We start from the raw sequence: 15,186 nt of genomic DNA, 5'->3' as shown, positions 1-15,186 counted from the left end.
ACTGGTTAAAGATTGGAGTTCCAAAGTCTAACAGAAGTGGCTTTGCATCTGCACTTCACTCATTTGCTGATGGTATCAGGTGTGTTACTGTAAGTCTCATTTACCTTCCTTGGAAAAAATGGGGAAAATACTAGTATGGACTTCAAAGGACTATAGCATAGATTAAGTGAGATAATTTCTGGAAAGAGATTGCCACACAGTGCTGCACATGTTAAGTACCTAATCCACCCTAACTACTAGTACAACTTGGGAAATCCCAAGGGCAGGGGCCTGGTCCTGAAACACTACCCTGGTAAGACAAGATTTGCAAGATTTTGCCTTCATAAGTTGCCTTGGGAGGTGCATTAGCAGGAAGTACTGCAACATTATTAATTTATATTATACCTCTAGTAACAAGGTTGAGGTATTGGTGAAAATGTGGTTGCATACACAGTATTCTCCCCCAAGATCCATACCAATCTTATAGTCTTTTCCCAAGCCCTCTTACTATCTTATATTTTGTGTGTGTATTTTCCCAAATAAAACTATTTCTTAGGCAAATAATTAAATACTTAAATATTTATCACTGTCAATATTTGGAGAACAAAATTATAAAAATAAATGACAGTGAGACATAACAATCTAGGGTCGATTCTGCAACATTCCTATCTCACTGTTCTACTATCAAGTAGAGTAAAAAAAAATTTTGAATCACATTCACTAGAGAAAGATCAACATGAGTTAGTAAAACTTTAAGTTTTGAAGTAAGTACACAGTTGACAAATTTATCAATTACCTATTTTCCACTAGATATTGTGGTAGGTTTTGGAGAGAAAATTGGAAGCAAGACAGACTAATAATTGTTTTTGAAAAGATACAAAGTTATACTCTAGGTGTAACCAACTTTATGTGCTGGTAAGAATGGCTTAAATTAGCCTGAAGATTATTTGAATGTAAATGACTATTGAGTCATGCATTCTTTAATAGGCTCTTAATGAGGGTTTATTAAATTCTAGGTACAATGGCAGACCTGGGGATTCAAAGATGAATAACACTAGGCCCTTCCTTGAAGAAATTCACGGTCCAGACAGGGAGAAAATTAATATATGAGAAATTACTGTTCAAAGTGCTGTGAGGAAAAAAAAAAAAAAGGATTGAAAAGGTAATTGCCATAGAGATATCTAATTTAGTAGCAGAATTCTTTATATGTTAACATGTACATAATATATCCATACATATTCCTGATATAATGTCATTGATATATATCACAAATTATTTTTCAGTAGGTTTAAAATAAATATAAATTTTAGCTTATCTCTGTCTAAGCAAAGGTAAATTAAAATTTACTAGGATCCAAACATTTCTAATTAATTTTATCGTAACTTGTCCTGGAAAGTAAATAAAAGCATCAACAGTTTTTGGAAATAAAAACTTTAGGAGAAAAGAATTTGCCAGCTTAACCCAGTTGGGCTGATAAATCCTGTATTTACAAGGAAAAAATTTTGTTTTGTGACATATCAAACTAAAAAAAAATGTACTACGGTCTGTAAAGGACCAGATATTTTCTTCAAAATGTTGACTCTGCTATTGCCACACTCTGGAATGTTATTATGGAGCAAGAGTTTGCTCTTGTGACAAGAAAACATGGGGAAAGAAAACAAAAAAGTGAATTGTGGTTGGACTGAACAGTCCATTAGCAGGCAGCTATAAAAACAGACATTCTCAACACCTTTAGGCACTCCTTTTGTTGCTCTGCAGGTTTTCCAAGGCAGATTTTCAAGTTAAAAGGCCACTGTGTCTACTACTTAGCTTGATCTTTAAAATAACTTACCTATCAATGTGTTAGGAAGAGAACTATGTTAAAGGTATAGAGAAAGCAAACAATTACCAAAAAAAGCTTTCATTCTAAAACTAACAGATGTGCTGCTCCGACCATGGACTAAGAAAGCTCACTTCGGTAAGAGCCTGTGAACCCGAAGTCCAAGCAGGCAGAGAGAGCTGTTCCCGCATCCACCAAGCCCCTCAAACTTCTCAAGGCTCAGAATGCTCATTACTAATGGCAACATCTGCCGTATACCAATCACAAGGTTGTCTTTGTGATATATCACAAGTGAATCAGTTGTGAATAAACAAATGAATCAAATCATTCATTTAAAAAATGAATTAAGCCATTTATGTATTTGTTCAATCAACCAATATTTACTGACCTCCATCCACAGTCCAATACTACTGTAGGTACTGGAAATACTGCAGTGAATGGGACAGAAATCCCTGTCCTCAAGGGACTTACAATCCAATGGGGAACATGGACAAATTAAGAGGTGAGTCTATCCCACGCAAAGAATGTTATGAAAGAGCTGAGGGTACAGGGCACAGTGAGGAGGGTCTCCTCCTCAGGACTGCAGGGTGCTGGAAGAAGGAATATGTAAGAAGAGACCTGAATGATGAGGAGAAGCAGGTTTGAAGGGCTGGCAGGGTTTCCCAGGTTCAGAGAACAGCATGAGAAAAAGCGTCCCGAGGTCAGAGAGCACACGGTACTTTAGAGGACCTAGATCATGGTAAGCAGGGGGAGGCTGAGGCATGAGTTTAGAGAGGCAAGCGAAGATCAAATCGTGAAGGCCCTTGGAAGCCGCCTCGAGCAGGGTGGACTTCATCTAAAGGGTGATGAAGAGCCCTAGGAAGGGGAGAAACAAACAATCAGGTAGGGTTAAGAAAGATCACCAGAGCCACAAAGAGCAGACGGAATCGTAGGAAGCCAATGAGAGGGAAACCAGCGAGGAGGCTATTTCAGACATCTGCTTGAGAGTTAGTAGTGTTATCAGATGGGAATGGAAACATTCTAGATATTTGCAGGAGATGGCATTAACAGGACTTGATAGGTGGAGAGCGGTGAAGAAATCGGGAGTTAAGAGTAAGTCCCCGGTCTTGGCTTTGGGCACCTGGGAGGTGCTGATGCTATTTGCTAGAATTAGTAAGACAGGATGGCTGTGTGCACTGGGGCCGAAGAAGTGACTATGGAAACAAGGTGCTTGTCCACTCTGAGATGTCAGGTAGGGAGCTGACAGGCAGATTTGGGAGTCACAGCATTGTGGCATTAGAGCCAAGAGGTTGCATGAAATGTTCCAGGAAGAAGGAGTAAAATAGGACTTAACTATAAGGGCAAACACTAACCTTTAAGAGATGGCCAGGTGAAAATCAGATGAAAATAGGATCAGATAGCTAACAGTCACCTAACACCTATCATTCGCCAGGCACTGTTCTTGCCCATTATATGTGAAAGTCAGAAAAGTTACAGCAACTCTATCAATTATGTTAAGGGTCTATTTTGTTTTTTTTTTTTCTCTTAGGATTCAGTCTCTTGAAATTCTCTTTGGTCTACACAGCTGATAAAGTCAGTGCTCCTGGGGAGAAGCTATCTGGCTCGGAGGCATTCGGGGATAGGAAAGTTAGACCATCTCGGTGTGAGGTCTCAGACAGAAACCCTTTTGCCCTCCTTTGCACTTGCTTTAACTTCATCCAAGAACGATGAGTCTCAGTGTGCCAGGATGAAGGTGTGGGCCTAGGGCACAAAGAGTAAGGAAGCTATTTATGCCAGCTTTGCTTCTAAGCCTTAGAACTAGTAACTAGGCATGATCCTCATGGCTTCACAAAATCTCATCCAGATCAGCAAGAGTAAAGTTTCACACTGTAGTATGGGGCCAAATGCAAGGTAGGAATAAAGTGTCTCTTGGCCTGGTGTTGTCATCATGTGTACTTGTGATTTTCATTTGGTGGAAAGCGGAATCATGAAGGAGGTGCTGTTGAGATAAGATTCAGGTGTTTGGCTAACCTGTTGTTACTTAGTTCATTTTCCTGTATTGAAACAAGTCACAGCAGGTCACAGCGAGGACTAGATGAGATGACATGTGTCCTGGTTTGCCCCAGACCATACTAGTTTATGCTTTTTGTCCAAGTATCCTGTCTAGTTTAGAAACTGACACACCGCAAAATGTTCCTGTTTGGATAAATTATATGATCAACCACATGGACAAAAGCCCAGGACTTGTAACTTTTAAACCAATGATTTTCTGCTTCTCAGCTCCTCTGAACCCTTGCTTATTTGTATGCTATCTTTGGGCCTCCTCAATAGAAAGTTATCATTAGTATTCAAAGCACATGACATGAATGTAAGGACAGCATCATCTTGGTTTATGAGTAGCAAAGTAGTTTTTTTTTAAATCAGTAAAAAAGACTTAAATAAGGGTTGATCAAATGAAAATACAGACAGGTAAAATTTACGCACTATAGCGATGTTTAAAATTTTAACCATGTTTTCTAAAATTTTAGATTATTTTTTATGACCCTGATTCCTGTAAATTTTATTGTGACTCGGCAACAGTTGCAGATTTTATAAAGTCTAATGTCTTCTTCCGCAGTTTCTGTCCCACCACATCGTGTTCCTATAGCTCATTCTCTGAAATCACATCAAAAGACCTTCAAATAAACCGCTTGTAATTTAGTTAATGTTTTCTTTAAAATCCCTGTTTGTTGGGTAATAAGGAAACTTTGATAATAAAAATAGTTAATCTAACTATATTTTATGAGGGGCACATTAAGGTTGGGCACTCAGTGGATAAGTGTTTAACACTCACAAGGCTGTCAAAGCTCCTGGCAAGATCCAGTCCAAAGGGAGGCACGAAAGGGAAGAACATTTGGGATAAACAGAATTGGGCTATAATAAAGACCAAAACTATGGGAAATAGTGAAATAAAGTTGTTCTCTAAGAAGACCTTTGAATCTCAGTGTTCTTAAGGCTCATAATTACAGTCTGCCACCAACCAGGGCTTTGGATGTAAGCCTCAAGCTTAATGAAATAGAACAGTTTATGTTTATAACCACCTATTGGGTAAATACGGGGGATTTATTACTTGAAATTTCAATTCCATTTTAATCCATATATTCCTAATATGGCCCTACTGACCTCAAGGGATGGTGCACGCCACAACTAGGTCATGTGACTTTTTGCCTAGAAAGACTCATAGCCACATCCTCTTAAAGCAACTGACTCCTGGTGACTTCCAGAGAAGGCTGTGGCCATTTGCAGATGCTCTAGAAGGATCATCATTTCTGAACTCATGCTTCCTAGAGAAGTACATCATGTTAGGCCAAGGCCTCTCCTTGTGCTAGGAAAGCTTCAGAACCAGAAAAGGGTGGATGAGAAGATGTGGAGAGACGATACTTAGAATCCCAAATAATTCTGGTGCCCTGTAGGGTGCCTGGGTCTCTCCCAGTCTGTTGTCTCACTGACGTATACTGGTAGGGAAGCAGGCTAATGCAGTGCTACCTCTGGGGTCTGAGAGTGGGGGACTCATCACAGAGGAAGAGGGAGGCCTAGTGCAAAGTACTGGGGGCTCCAGGTATATTAGTGTTCTCCACTCGAAAGTTATACACATACCTATAAGCCTAAAGGTTAGCGTGTAAAACTATCTTAGCTATGACAACCACTCCTGCGTGTGTACGAGCTACCTCTTTCAAAATTATTTTAGTAGGCATCCTTACCTCATCTGCAACCTTCCATATTTCTTGATCATTCCACTGTCCGTAGGGATCCAAGTTTTTTCTAAATGTTCCAGAGAATATAAATACTTTCTAGAGCAGTAAAGAAACAAAAGAGGAAAGTATGAATAACCTAAACATCTTTGTATGTTTCCACTATTTTATTGCAAAATACTTGAAGCAGAAAAAAATACTTTAAAATCAAATGTCCATATACTTACCATCTAGTTTTCTTAAATTTTATTTTTAAGATTTACTTATTTACTTGAAAGAGAGAGAGAGCATGCAGAGAGGAGGGGCAGAGGGAGAGAGTCTAAAGCAGACTCCATGCTGAGCACAGAGCCCAACATGGGGTTCGATTTCAGGACCCTGAGATCATGACCTGAGCCAAAACCAGGAGTCAGATGCTTAAGTGACTATACCACCTAGGCACTCCTGGTTTTCTTAAATTTTAAAATTTTATCATAGTTGCTTTGTGTCTTCTTTAAAGAAATAAAACATTACAGCTACATTAGAAGCCCCTAACAAACACTTATCTCATCCCAATGTCCTTAGGGTAAGGAAAAAGATAGTTGTAAGCTGTGGGAAATTAAAATTTTATTTTATTCCTAGCACTTTTCCCTATCAAGAGCAAATATAATAGAAAAATGAGCAGTCAAAAATTATGTTTATGAGATATAATTAATATGTTAGAACAATTTACTATCTTGTTCACATATGTTCCTTGGATTCCTTTGATAAATCTAGCTTCCTAAAGGATTTTGAGATTGTTTGAATGTACAGACACTTTCTTTAAGCACACATGTTCATCTGGTCTGTAAACCAAGGCACACCTTGACTTGTACACCCAAGAGAAAGCCACAACTTAGGAATCAGTGCAAAAATGGAAGTTGAGTCTTTGTCTATGTGACAGCATGAACCAGATGTGGTAGAACCCGCTGAGTGGACAAAATGACCATCTAATGTCCTGCCAGGAGAAATGCACAATTACCCCCCTGAGCTACTCTCCTTGACATATCACTGTCTACTCAGGGCTGCCTGGGGGCTAAAGAAAATGTTTTAAAAGAAAATCACTGTCTCACTGAGAAGTGCTAATGTCACAATACTAATATTTAGTCCTCTTTTTGTGCGTACGGGTGAAATGAAAAATACTTTTGATGTTAACACTCAGAATAATATTTTCTTTGCCTTTTTTCTTTTGCCTTTGATTAATATCCAGTAGAGAATTAAGAACTACACTTTTTGAAGTCTTCGTTTTCACAAGTTGCCGTATACTGAGAGAGAAAGCTCAGCGTCCATTTCATCTGAAAGGAACTGCACAAGACAGGTGGGTATCTGCACCTCTTGGATAGAACAAGAGTATCTTCACCATGGCAATCAAGTTCAAAGAGGGTCACATTAAAGACCTCATTCTCCAGTGCACAGTTTAAGGCTTAAAGAACAACATTGCACAAAATATCTCAGGAACCATCTGGAGAAGGAAGAAGAAGACTGATGCTGGTATTTCTTAACCTGCATCAGAATCATCTTCCTGGGGCACCTGGGTGGCTCAGTTGGTTAAGTGTCTGACTCTTGGTTTTGGCTCAGGTCATGAACTCAGGGTCATGAGCATGGAGCCTCTTAAGATTCTCTCTCCTTCTCTCTAGCCGCCCCCCATTCCACTACCTGCTTGTGCTCCTGCATTTGCTCTCTCTTAAAAAAAAAAATCTTCCTTTGGGGGCACTTATACTGCTTTACAGAAGTGGATATAAGGGATGAATATATAATATATATATTTATATGAATATGTAACTCATAATATATTTGTGCATCTTCCTCCTAGCTTCCCAGGAAATGAAAGTAATGTCCAAATAAGCAAAGGAGAGCAGACAGACAAAGAGCATTATCAGGGAATTCTGATAAATGAAGAATAAAATAAGAAGTGGCTCTGAAAACTCGAGTCAATTCATTATTTAAGCAATAGGGTTTATTTAGTACCTAAAGTTCAAAGGCTTACCAAGAGAATTTTGCTTTTTATTGTTTTTTACATTTTCTTAAATATTATGGTTCTTTATATAAAAGGTTTCTTGCATTACTGAGAAAGACAGGAAATAACCATTGTGAGGTTTACCAAATATCAGACAATGCATGACACGCTTTGGAGAAGCCATCTCCATTGGGAACCAAGCAGACAGAATACAGAGCTTCGTTTTATGACAGATTTGGCGTAGGCTAGGTAAGGTTCTTAACATGCATTATCTCTTTTCATCTTCCAATCAGCCTAACAAAATAAACCCTTTATGGCCCACAAAGAAATCGAAGCTGGGAGACTTAAGAAACTTTTCCGACATCACTTAGCTAGTAGATCATAGAGTTAGAATTCAAACCCAAGGGTATTTGTTTCCAAATATGTGCTCCTTATTACCACAACGAAATGTCTCAAGTCCTACGCAGATCAGTTTTTATTCCTGATCTGGGACTCAGGAATGATTAAAGGTTGGGCAGAAGCAGCCAAATGGGTCCATAAAGAGCCGATCATTGCTCAGCAGCGTATCCTTGTGTCAGTATCACTAGCCATTCCCTGGCAACAGGCTCAGTTCCTGTACCTTGAAGGAAGAGGCTTTCTTCCTCTACCTAGGCAGAACCAGAGTTGAAGGGTTTTTATACAGGTTACAATGTCTTTGTAACCTTCAAGGATATTTACACATCCAGTGGAACAGAACACTAGGAGATTTTAATTTGGCCAAATGGAATAATGTCATTATTCTGGAGGGTGATGGGTGGAGGCCATGACAACAAAGCCGCCACAGAAGTGATTAAAGGTAATGTGACTTGCAAAGATGCTATAACAATGCAACTCTACGAACAGGAACCCACGCTCTTTGAGCCCCTGTGTTCTCACTGTCAAGTGGGAGAAATGGCACCTTTCTTCTCAAACATACTCTACCTACAGGCTTTCCCATTTTGATAAGTGTATGGCAACTTCACTTCCTCAATCCAGAAACTTTGGGGTCATCTGTGACTTCTTTCTCCCTGGTCCTCCCAAATGGAATCAGTCATAGTCCTGTGCATTTTCCCCTCAAATATATTTCAAATCCAGTTATTTCTCCATCCCTAAGGCCACTAAAGAGTTCAAAACACCAATATTGTGCTCTGGAACACTGCAAGAACCTTCTAATTGATTTCTTCTTTTCTCTCTTGCTTCCCTTCCAGTCTATTTTTATTTAGCAACCAAAGCAATTGCTACATATCTAAATTGGATTATCATTAACCTTTGGTTTTCCATTACACTCGAGGCAAAATGTAAAATCCTTCAGATGGCCTGCAGAACCTACATGATTTAGCCCCTTCTACTACTTCAGGCTCATTCAGCATCCTGCTCTGTCCTCTCCCCTTTTTACCCAGCCACATGGCTTTCTTTCACTTCTTCAGTTTCTTTATACATTCCTTCATCCTGCTTACGAATCTCAGCCTGTACATTCTTCCCATGGCCAGTCTTTAAAAGAATAATAGTAACTACCCATTAAAACTTTGATTTTTCTGTCATTGTTGGAAACGGTATACCTAACTTTATCTCGTGACAGCTTAATCATTTATACAAAAGACTTACCAAGTGGTTGTCAGTATGTTATACGTTTATTTTATTTAAAAAAGATACACATTCAAAATTGTGAAGGAAGAAAGATGTGGAAACTGGACACCCAAAAGCCTTAGATGTAGTGGATTTGAGACTACCCAGAAATTCTGTAGGTCTTTTGTTTATAGTTTGTTGTCTAGCACTAAAGTAATGCTTTCATTTTAATTTTTTTAAAATGAACTGAATGGACCAGTTCAGTTAGAATTAAATTTCATACAATTAACTACACATTTCATTCCTGTCTTATAAATAGCATCTCTTCCTTTTGGAGGTGCCAGCCAATGTCTTGGTTCTGTTTCTAAACTGTATGAAGTTTCCACAAAGGCATCTCTAAAGCCAAGAGGTCCTTACAGGTGACCTACGGCCTTTCCCCAGGTTTACCAATGAAACAGCCAAGGCCCTAAGAAGTTATGTGGCTTGGCCAAGGTGACACAGTCAGATGGATTAGACAGCAAAAAAATACGGCTGAAATGAAAAATCACAATGATCTTCTCTTTTAAGAACCTACCCACCAATAGGAAAATGAGGATGTGCAAATATTTGATATTTATTTAATGTCATGGATGTATGGCACAAAGAGCAATTCTTGGGACTCCAGGAAGAATGAAGAGAGCACCATTGTTCACTGGCTGACTAATCTCTTTCCTGGAGCTGATTCCTCCACTCCTCAACTCCGTGGAGTCTGCTGGGCCTACGTGGGGTGCTCAAATACCACAAAGGGGCTCATATCCTACTACAGCAGGCAGTAGGCTTTAGCCTTGGATGTCAAATGAAACAAAAAGCAATTTGGCTTCCATGGTGATTGAATACAGCATCAATTAAATTAGCAGGAGGAATATTTTGCTTTGGTGAGAAGGGAAATATATATATGCATATATCATGTAAAGCTCTATTAAAATGTGGCCCCAATGCTTATAAGCAGCAGAGTGGCTATGAGCTTACCTTCTCTCAATGTCTGCAAAATTTTTTTTTTTTAATAAAGATTTTATTTTTATTTAATTGACAGACAGAGGTCACAAGTAGGCAGAGAGGCAGGCAGAGAGAGAGGAGGAAGCAGGCTCCCTGCTGAGCAGAGAGCCCGACTCGGGGCTCGATCCCAGGACCCTGGGATCATGACCTGAGCTGAAGGCAGAGGCTTTAACCCACTGAGCCACCCAGGCGCCCCAATGTCTGCAAAATTTTATTGTTTAAGTTGAATTTATACAACAAAAAATCTATTCAATTTGAACAAATCAATATTCTAAGGTTGCATTATAGAATGTCTAAAAATAAGTTGTTTGGCTTTTAAGAATACCTATTAATGAGAACAAGGTGAATAATATTAGAAATGTTTCAGATTTGAGTAAAGACTAATTTTATAATGTTAAGGTACATATTATTTATTTATATGTAAATGACTGCATGTTGGATATTCAAATATTTGGTTCCTGTAAAGTCATTTAATGTGTCACAACCTTTTATTCTACAACTTTCCAGTATACACTTATTAGAGATAGCATTTTACAAAATGATTTCCAGATCTGACCAAATTGTTAAAATTTTCAAGTTTTTCAGCTCAGAAATAAAGTTGTGTCATACTACTATCCATACTAGTTATTTTTCTCTTCTCCCTTTTTTTCCTAAGCAAACTCCACCTGCAACATGGGGCTCAAACTCACCACTCTAAGATAAAGAACCCCCACTGCACTACCCACTGAGCCAACCAAACACTACTTCCCTTTTCCTTTGAATTTGGCACCCCCCCCCCCCCACCATGGTCTTTGCTATAGTCCAAGATCTCACCACATCACAGCTGGAGAGTTTCTCAGCCCATCACCCTGCCTCTCAAGCTCCTTCTCAGGAGCCGGTCCTCTACACATTGCTGTCAGCAGCAGGCACTTCCGCCACCCCTTCACCCTGCTCTTCCTGGCTCAGGAAGAGTCCATTCCTTCCTCACAGGCCCATGTCAGTACTTACCAAGTCTTTCCCTCTCCCCTAACACTCCCTAACAAGTGGCCTCCCCTGCCTTTTGTACCCCAACTCTTTCTAATCCCCTTCTCTGTACTTGTTCATAATATCCCTGTCTGTCTGGGATCCTGGAATATCCTTTCCACCACACCCTGCCCCCAACTTTCTAAAACCTGCAAACGTTATGGCCCATTATGACCCACCTTAACTACCACCTTCTCTTTGAAACTGCCTGTATCTAATTTGTTCCTAGCAGTGGGAGGAGAAAAGAAGGAAGGATACAGTGAAAGTGAGCTGGTGGAAGCAGCAACAACAGGGCTTCCGGCTGTCCTTAGCCTCAGAAGTACCCACAGCACCCCCTGAACAGGTGCCCTCCTTGACTCATAACTATATCTAATTAACTATCTTTGGTTTATCACTTTGGTTTCTTCTTTTCGTCTCTGACTTCAATTTTGAACTTCTCATTGGAGGCTCATAGGTAGGATTCGGACCTCAATATCTTTCATATAACTATAGAATCTATAGCATATAGAGTTATAGTATGCTATAATTTCAAGCTTATAGGAGTTTTACAACTAATTATTTAATTGTTAATTGTTATTACGCTGAATGGGAACTGCTGCACTCCCAATTCCATTTCTCAAATCTAGAGATACATGTTTTGGCCCTATTTGATACCCTTCACAGCAAAAGACATTCTAACTCTGTGGCAGACAGTCGTATGTGGGCATGGATTATTTTCAGGTCATAAGGTCTCATTGCAGGTATAACTGATCATTTACTTGAAACAGCTTGCAGCCTTTCAAAGTCCTAATTGAAGTTTTACCAGTACATTTAAAAATAATTTTCTTGTCTTTCAAGAATAAAGTACTCTACAAAGTTCAAGGCTAATAAACAATTTCAAGTCTTGATATTCAAATTGCCTAAGGCAATGGGGCTCTGACTGGAGAGCACACTGCCTCCCCTTCATGCCATCAGACAGAGCTCACAAGTGAAGTGAGCCAAATTAAAGAAGGCTCCACCTTGAAACATACACAGTACCCTTTTCTCTAGGCTGGTGAGTTCTCCAACATTGCTTTTTAGCTATAGTGTGTGCACACAAACACACACACACACATACAAAGCAAGAATTTGCCAAAACTAATAATATCTTGTGATTCCACAGCTGATTTCTCAGAATCACTATGAGGGAGAGAAAAAGTTTTTTTGTCTAAAGTTTGTTCCTGTTTAATATGTCTCAAAACAAGTGACTATTTGACCCAGAGGTATCTGATGTTTCCATGTCAGAGATGCCCTTGCATGGTCAGCAAGATGGAAGGAAGCAAGATGGAAAAGCAAACGATAACAGTTCTTCTTGGATATTTTTTACCCTTTCTTCCTTTTCTTCTTCTTCTTCTTCTTCTTTTTTAAGATCAAACTCCAGGCAAAGAAGAAAAAAAATCACTTAATTTGAACTTCTAAAGGAAAGCTAGGAAAATAAAAGCATCTCCTAGTTAGGATATTAAAAAGACATGAGGAGTTTGCCCTCTCTCTTTCTCAGTCATTCACTTAATGTTCTCAAGCCCACTGTAGAAAAAGTAGGACATTCCGTCTTCAGATATCCCTGTGATACTAGAAGACAGTCCCAGAGGCCTGGGTCATAAAAATGTAGAATGAGATGCACCAGTATTAACTTGATCACACATTTTTGAAGGCATATCGCAAAGTATTTCTTGTTTAGTTTGTATAATTTTATAAAGCTTTAAGCCACAGAGAGGGAAAATGAAATAAAAGCAAGTTCGGAAGATTCACTTCAGCAGAAAGAGTCGATAAAGAATTTTCATAACTGGTTCATTCAGTTTTCCTTTAGGTCTTGTATACTTAGATTTCTGTTTTTTTTTTTTTTTAAAGATTTTATTTATTTATTTGACAGAAAGATCACAAGCAGGCAGAGAGGCAGGCAGAGAGAGAGGAGGAAGCAGGCTCCCCGCTGAGCAGAGAGCCCGATGCGGGGCTCGATCCCAGGACTCCGAGATCATGACCTGAGCCGAAGGCAGCGGCTTAACCCACTGAGCCACCCAGGCACCCCTATACTTAGATTTCTAATAAAACACATAATTTTTAAAAAATCTATCACACGGCAGATAAACTAAAGGATCCCCAGTAAAATTTAATATATTTTAGAGCAGTATTTATACTAATACATAGATCTCTGTGAATAACAAGAACGACAAAACAACAACAACAAAACTGAAAACTTCACTACTGCTGTTAAAAATAGGACCGGGAGACTTAGAGTCAAATGAATAGCAACGCGTCTTGGACAACCGGACAACCAGACTCTATTTTGTGTTCTTCAACATTGTTATCCTGCCTAAGGCTATCTCCTCGGGATACTTGTATTCCCAGTGTTTCTTTATCTTTAGACCATCTGACAATCCTTTTTTTCTTTCTGAAAAACAATACTGTTTTTCAAAAGTTCGACCAGGACTAAGCTTCTGGCAATATGGCAAAGTCTAGACAAAAAAATTAAAAGCATCAATATAGCAGCTACAATATTTAGTGCCTCATTAGGTGAAAAAAAGCAAATGTTCCACTAAGGTAATCTGTCAAGAAATACAAGCTTTTTTCTCAGGCTAGATTTATAGTCCATCTATCTGGAGATGTTCCTGGCATTTGAATTTTGTGTTAAATGTAGAGAATTGTTGGAAAGTGCTGGTGGAATGAACTTGGCCCATCAGTACAAAGGGAGCAATGTGGTTACTAAAGCAGGGTCTATGCCCACAGAGAAGCAAGCAAATGTCAGTAGGAATGCAACATGTGCCTTTCAGATTTGGCTCTAGTAACGACATTCCTTGGTTTCCACTGAGATCATTTTAAACTGAAACTGCTATTTCTCTGATATATAAGAAATCCTCCTCTGCAATGACACAGGGAGAATGCTACTAAGCCAGGGAAGCTAGCTATCCTTTGTGACCAGAATCAAAGAGTGACATTAAAAAAAAAAAAAAAAAAAAAAGCTACAGATTAATCTGACATGCTTCATTTTATCCAAAGAACAAAAAACAATCATTATACTTTCTATTTTCAATTCCACTACTTCGTGCTTCCAAGTGTTTCTTATTTCAGGAGCATCATTTACATCTTGCAAAGCATTTCTCAACCTGCTGGGATTGCTAAGTTGGAGTTCAGACCACTGACGGAGGGGAGAAAACACTGATTAAAAACAAAAGTGCCATGCTTCCATGTGGATTGTGTCTTCTGGGAAAGGCTGTCAAAACTATTAATAGTTCAATCACTGTATGACAGAGAGTTCCAAACTTTTAGAGATAGTTTCCTTTTTCCCTACGAAAACACTGCATTGCAGAAAAAAAGATAGCAATAAATAACAAAGATTTTTTTTCTTAAGTGTCAAATAATGGTAAAAAATATACAGTCTTATTCTTCTTTTTTTTTTTAACTAAGTCTTTCTGATTTACCTGTGGGATCACTCCAAAGGCTTTCCTCCACTCTTGCAAAGTTATCGAATCCCAAGACACACCATCTATTTGGATTTCTCCCTCAGTGTTCAGCAGTCTCAAAAAAGCAGATAATAAAGTACTTTTCCCTGATCCAGTTCTTCCCAAGAGGCCCACCTAGAAAATAAGAGTGACAGAATTACTCTTGTGACATACAGATACCATGCAAGAAATGTAATCTGGTATTATAATTCACTAAAAAACACTGGAACTATGTTTTTGTTTTTAATGTCACCAGGGGAAGATTTCAACTTATTCGTTCAAACCTTTCTTTAACGCTCCCAATTCTGTCCTGGGGCAAAGTAACCCTGGAGAGGAATACGGAAAGTGGCCATAAGGAATTGGACTCTTAACCCTGGAGGCTTCATTTATCGCTGACCTTTATTAATGGCATATAGGTTAAAAATACCCATTTTGCATCAAGGAAAACAAAGATACAGTGTCTCAATGCATATCATTTCTAAGGACGGCCTAAACCAAAAGCAGGAACCTATATAGCTTGATCTTGTTCCTAACATGAATATGAGCTTGAAAATTAATGAATCTGAAAGAGTTCTAACATTCCAATACTGTCCATAATAAATTAAGCACCAGTTTAGGCCTGACAATAAA

At 38.9% G+C, this 15,186-nt stretch overlaps 1 protein-coding gene across 5 annotated transcripts in view; it reads right to left on the bottom strand.

The window, feature by feature from the left end:
- CFTR (CF transmembrane conductance regulator) overlaps positions 1–15,186 on the bottom strand; it is a 166,767-nt gene that overhangs the window by 6,769 nt on the left and 144,812 nt on the right. For 4 of the 5 annotated variants that reach the window (XM_047695523.1, XM_047695520.1, XM_047695522.1 and 1 more), the window contains 2 exons: positions 14,536–14,691; positions 5,518–5,607 (listed from right to left, as the gene is read on the bottom strand). In XM_047695523.1, the coding sequence (XP_047551479.1) occupies positions 5,518–5,607; positions 14,536–14,691 (246 nt within the window). The remainder of the gene's footprint in view (positions 1–5,517; positions 5,608–14,535; positions 14,692–15,186) is intronic. The other variant, XM_047695521.1, reaches the window with a different exon arrangement.

This window comes from Lutra lutra, chromosome 11, assembly GCF_902655055.1.
Source record: "Lutra lutra chromosome 11, mLutLut1.2, whole genome shotgun sequence".
NCBI classification, from domain to species: domain Eukaryota; kingdom Metazoa; phylum Chordata; class Mammalia; order Carnivora; family Mustelidae; genus Lutra; species Lutra lutra.
The sequence above is the reverse complement of the archived record's forward strand: the minus strand, read 5'-3'. Positions and strand labels throughout refer to the sequence as shown.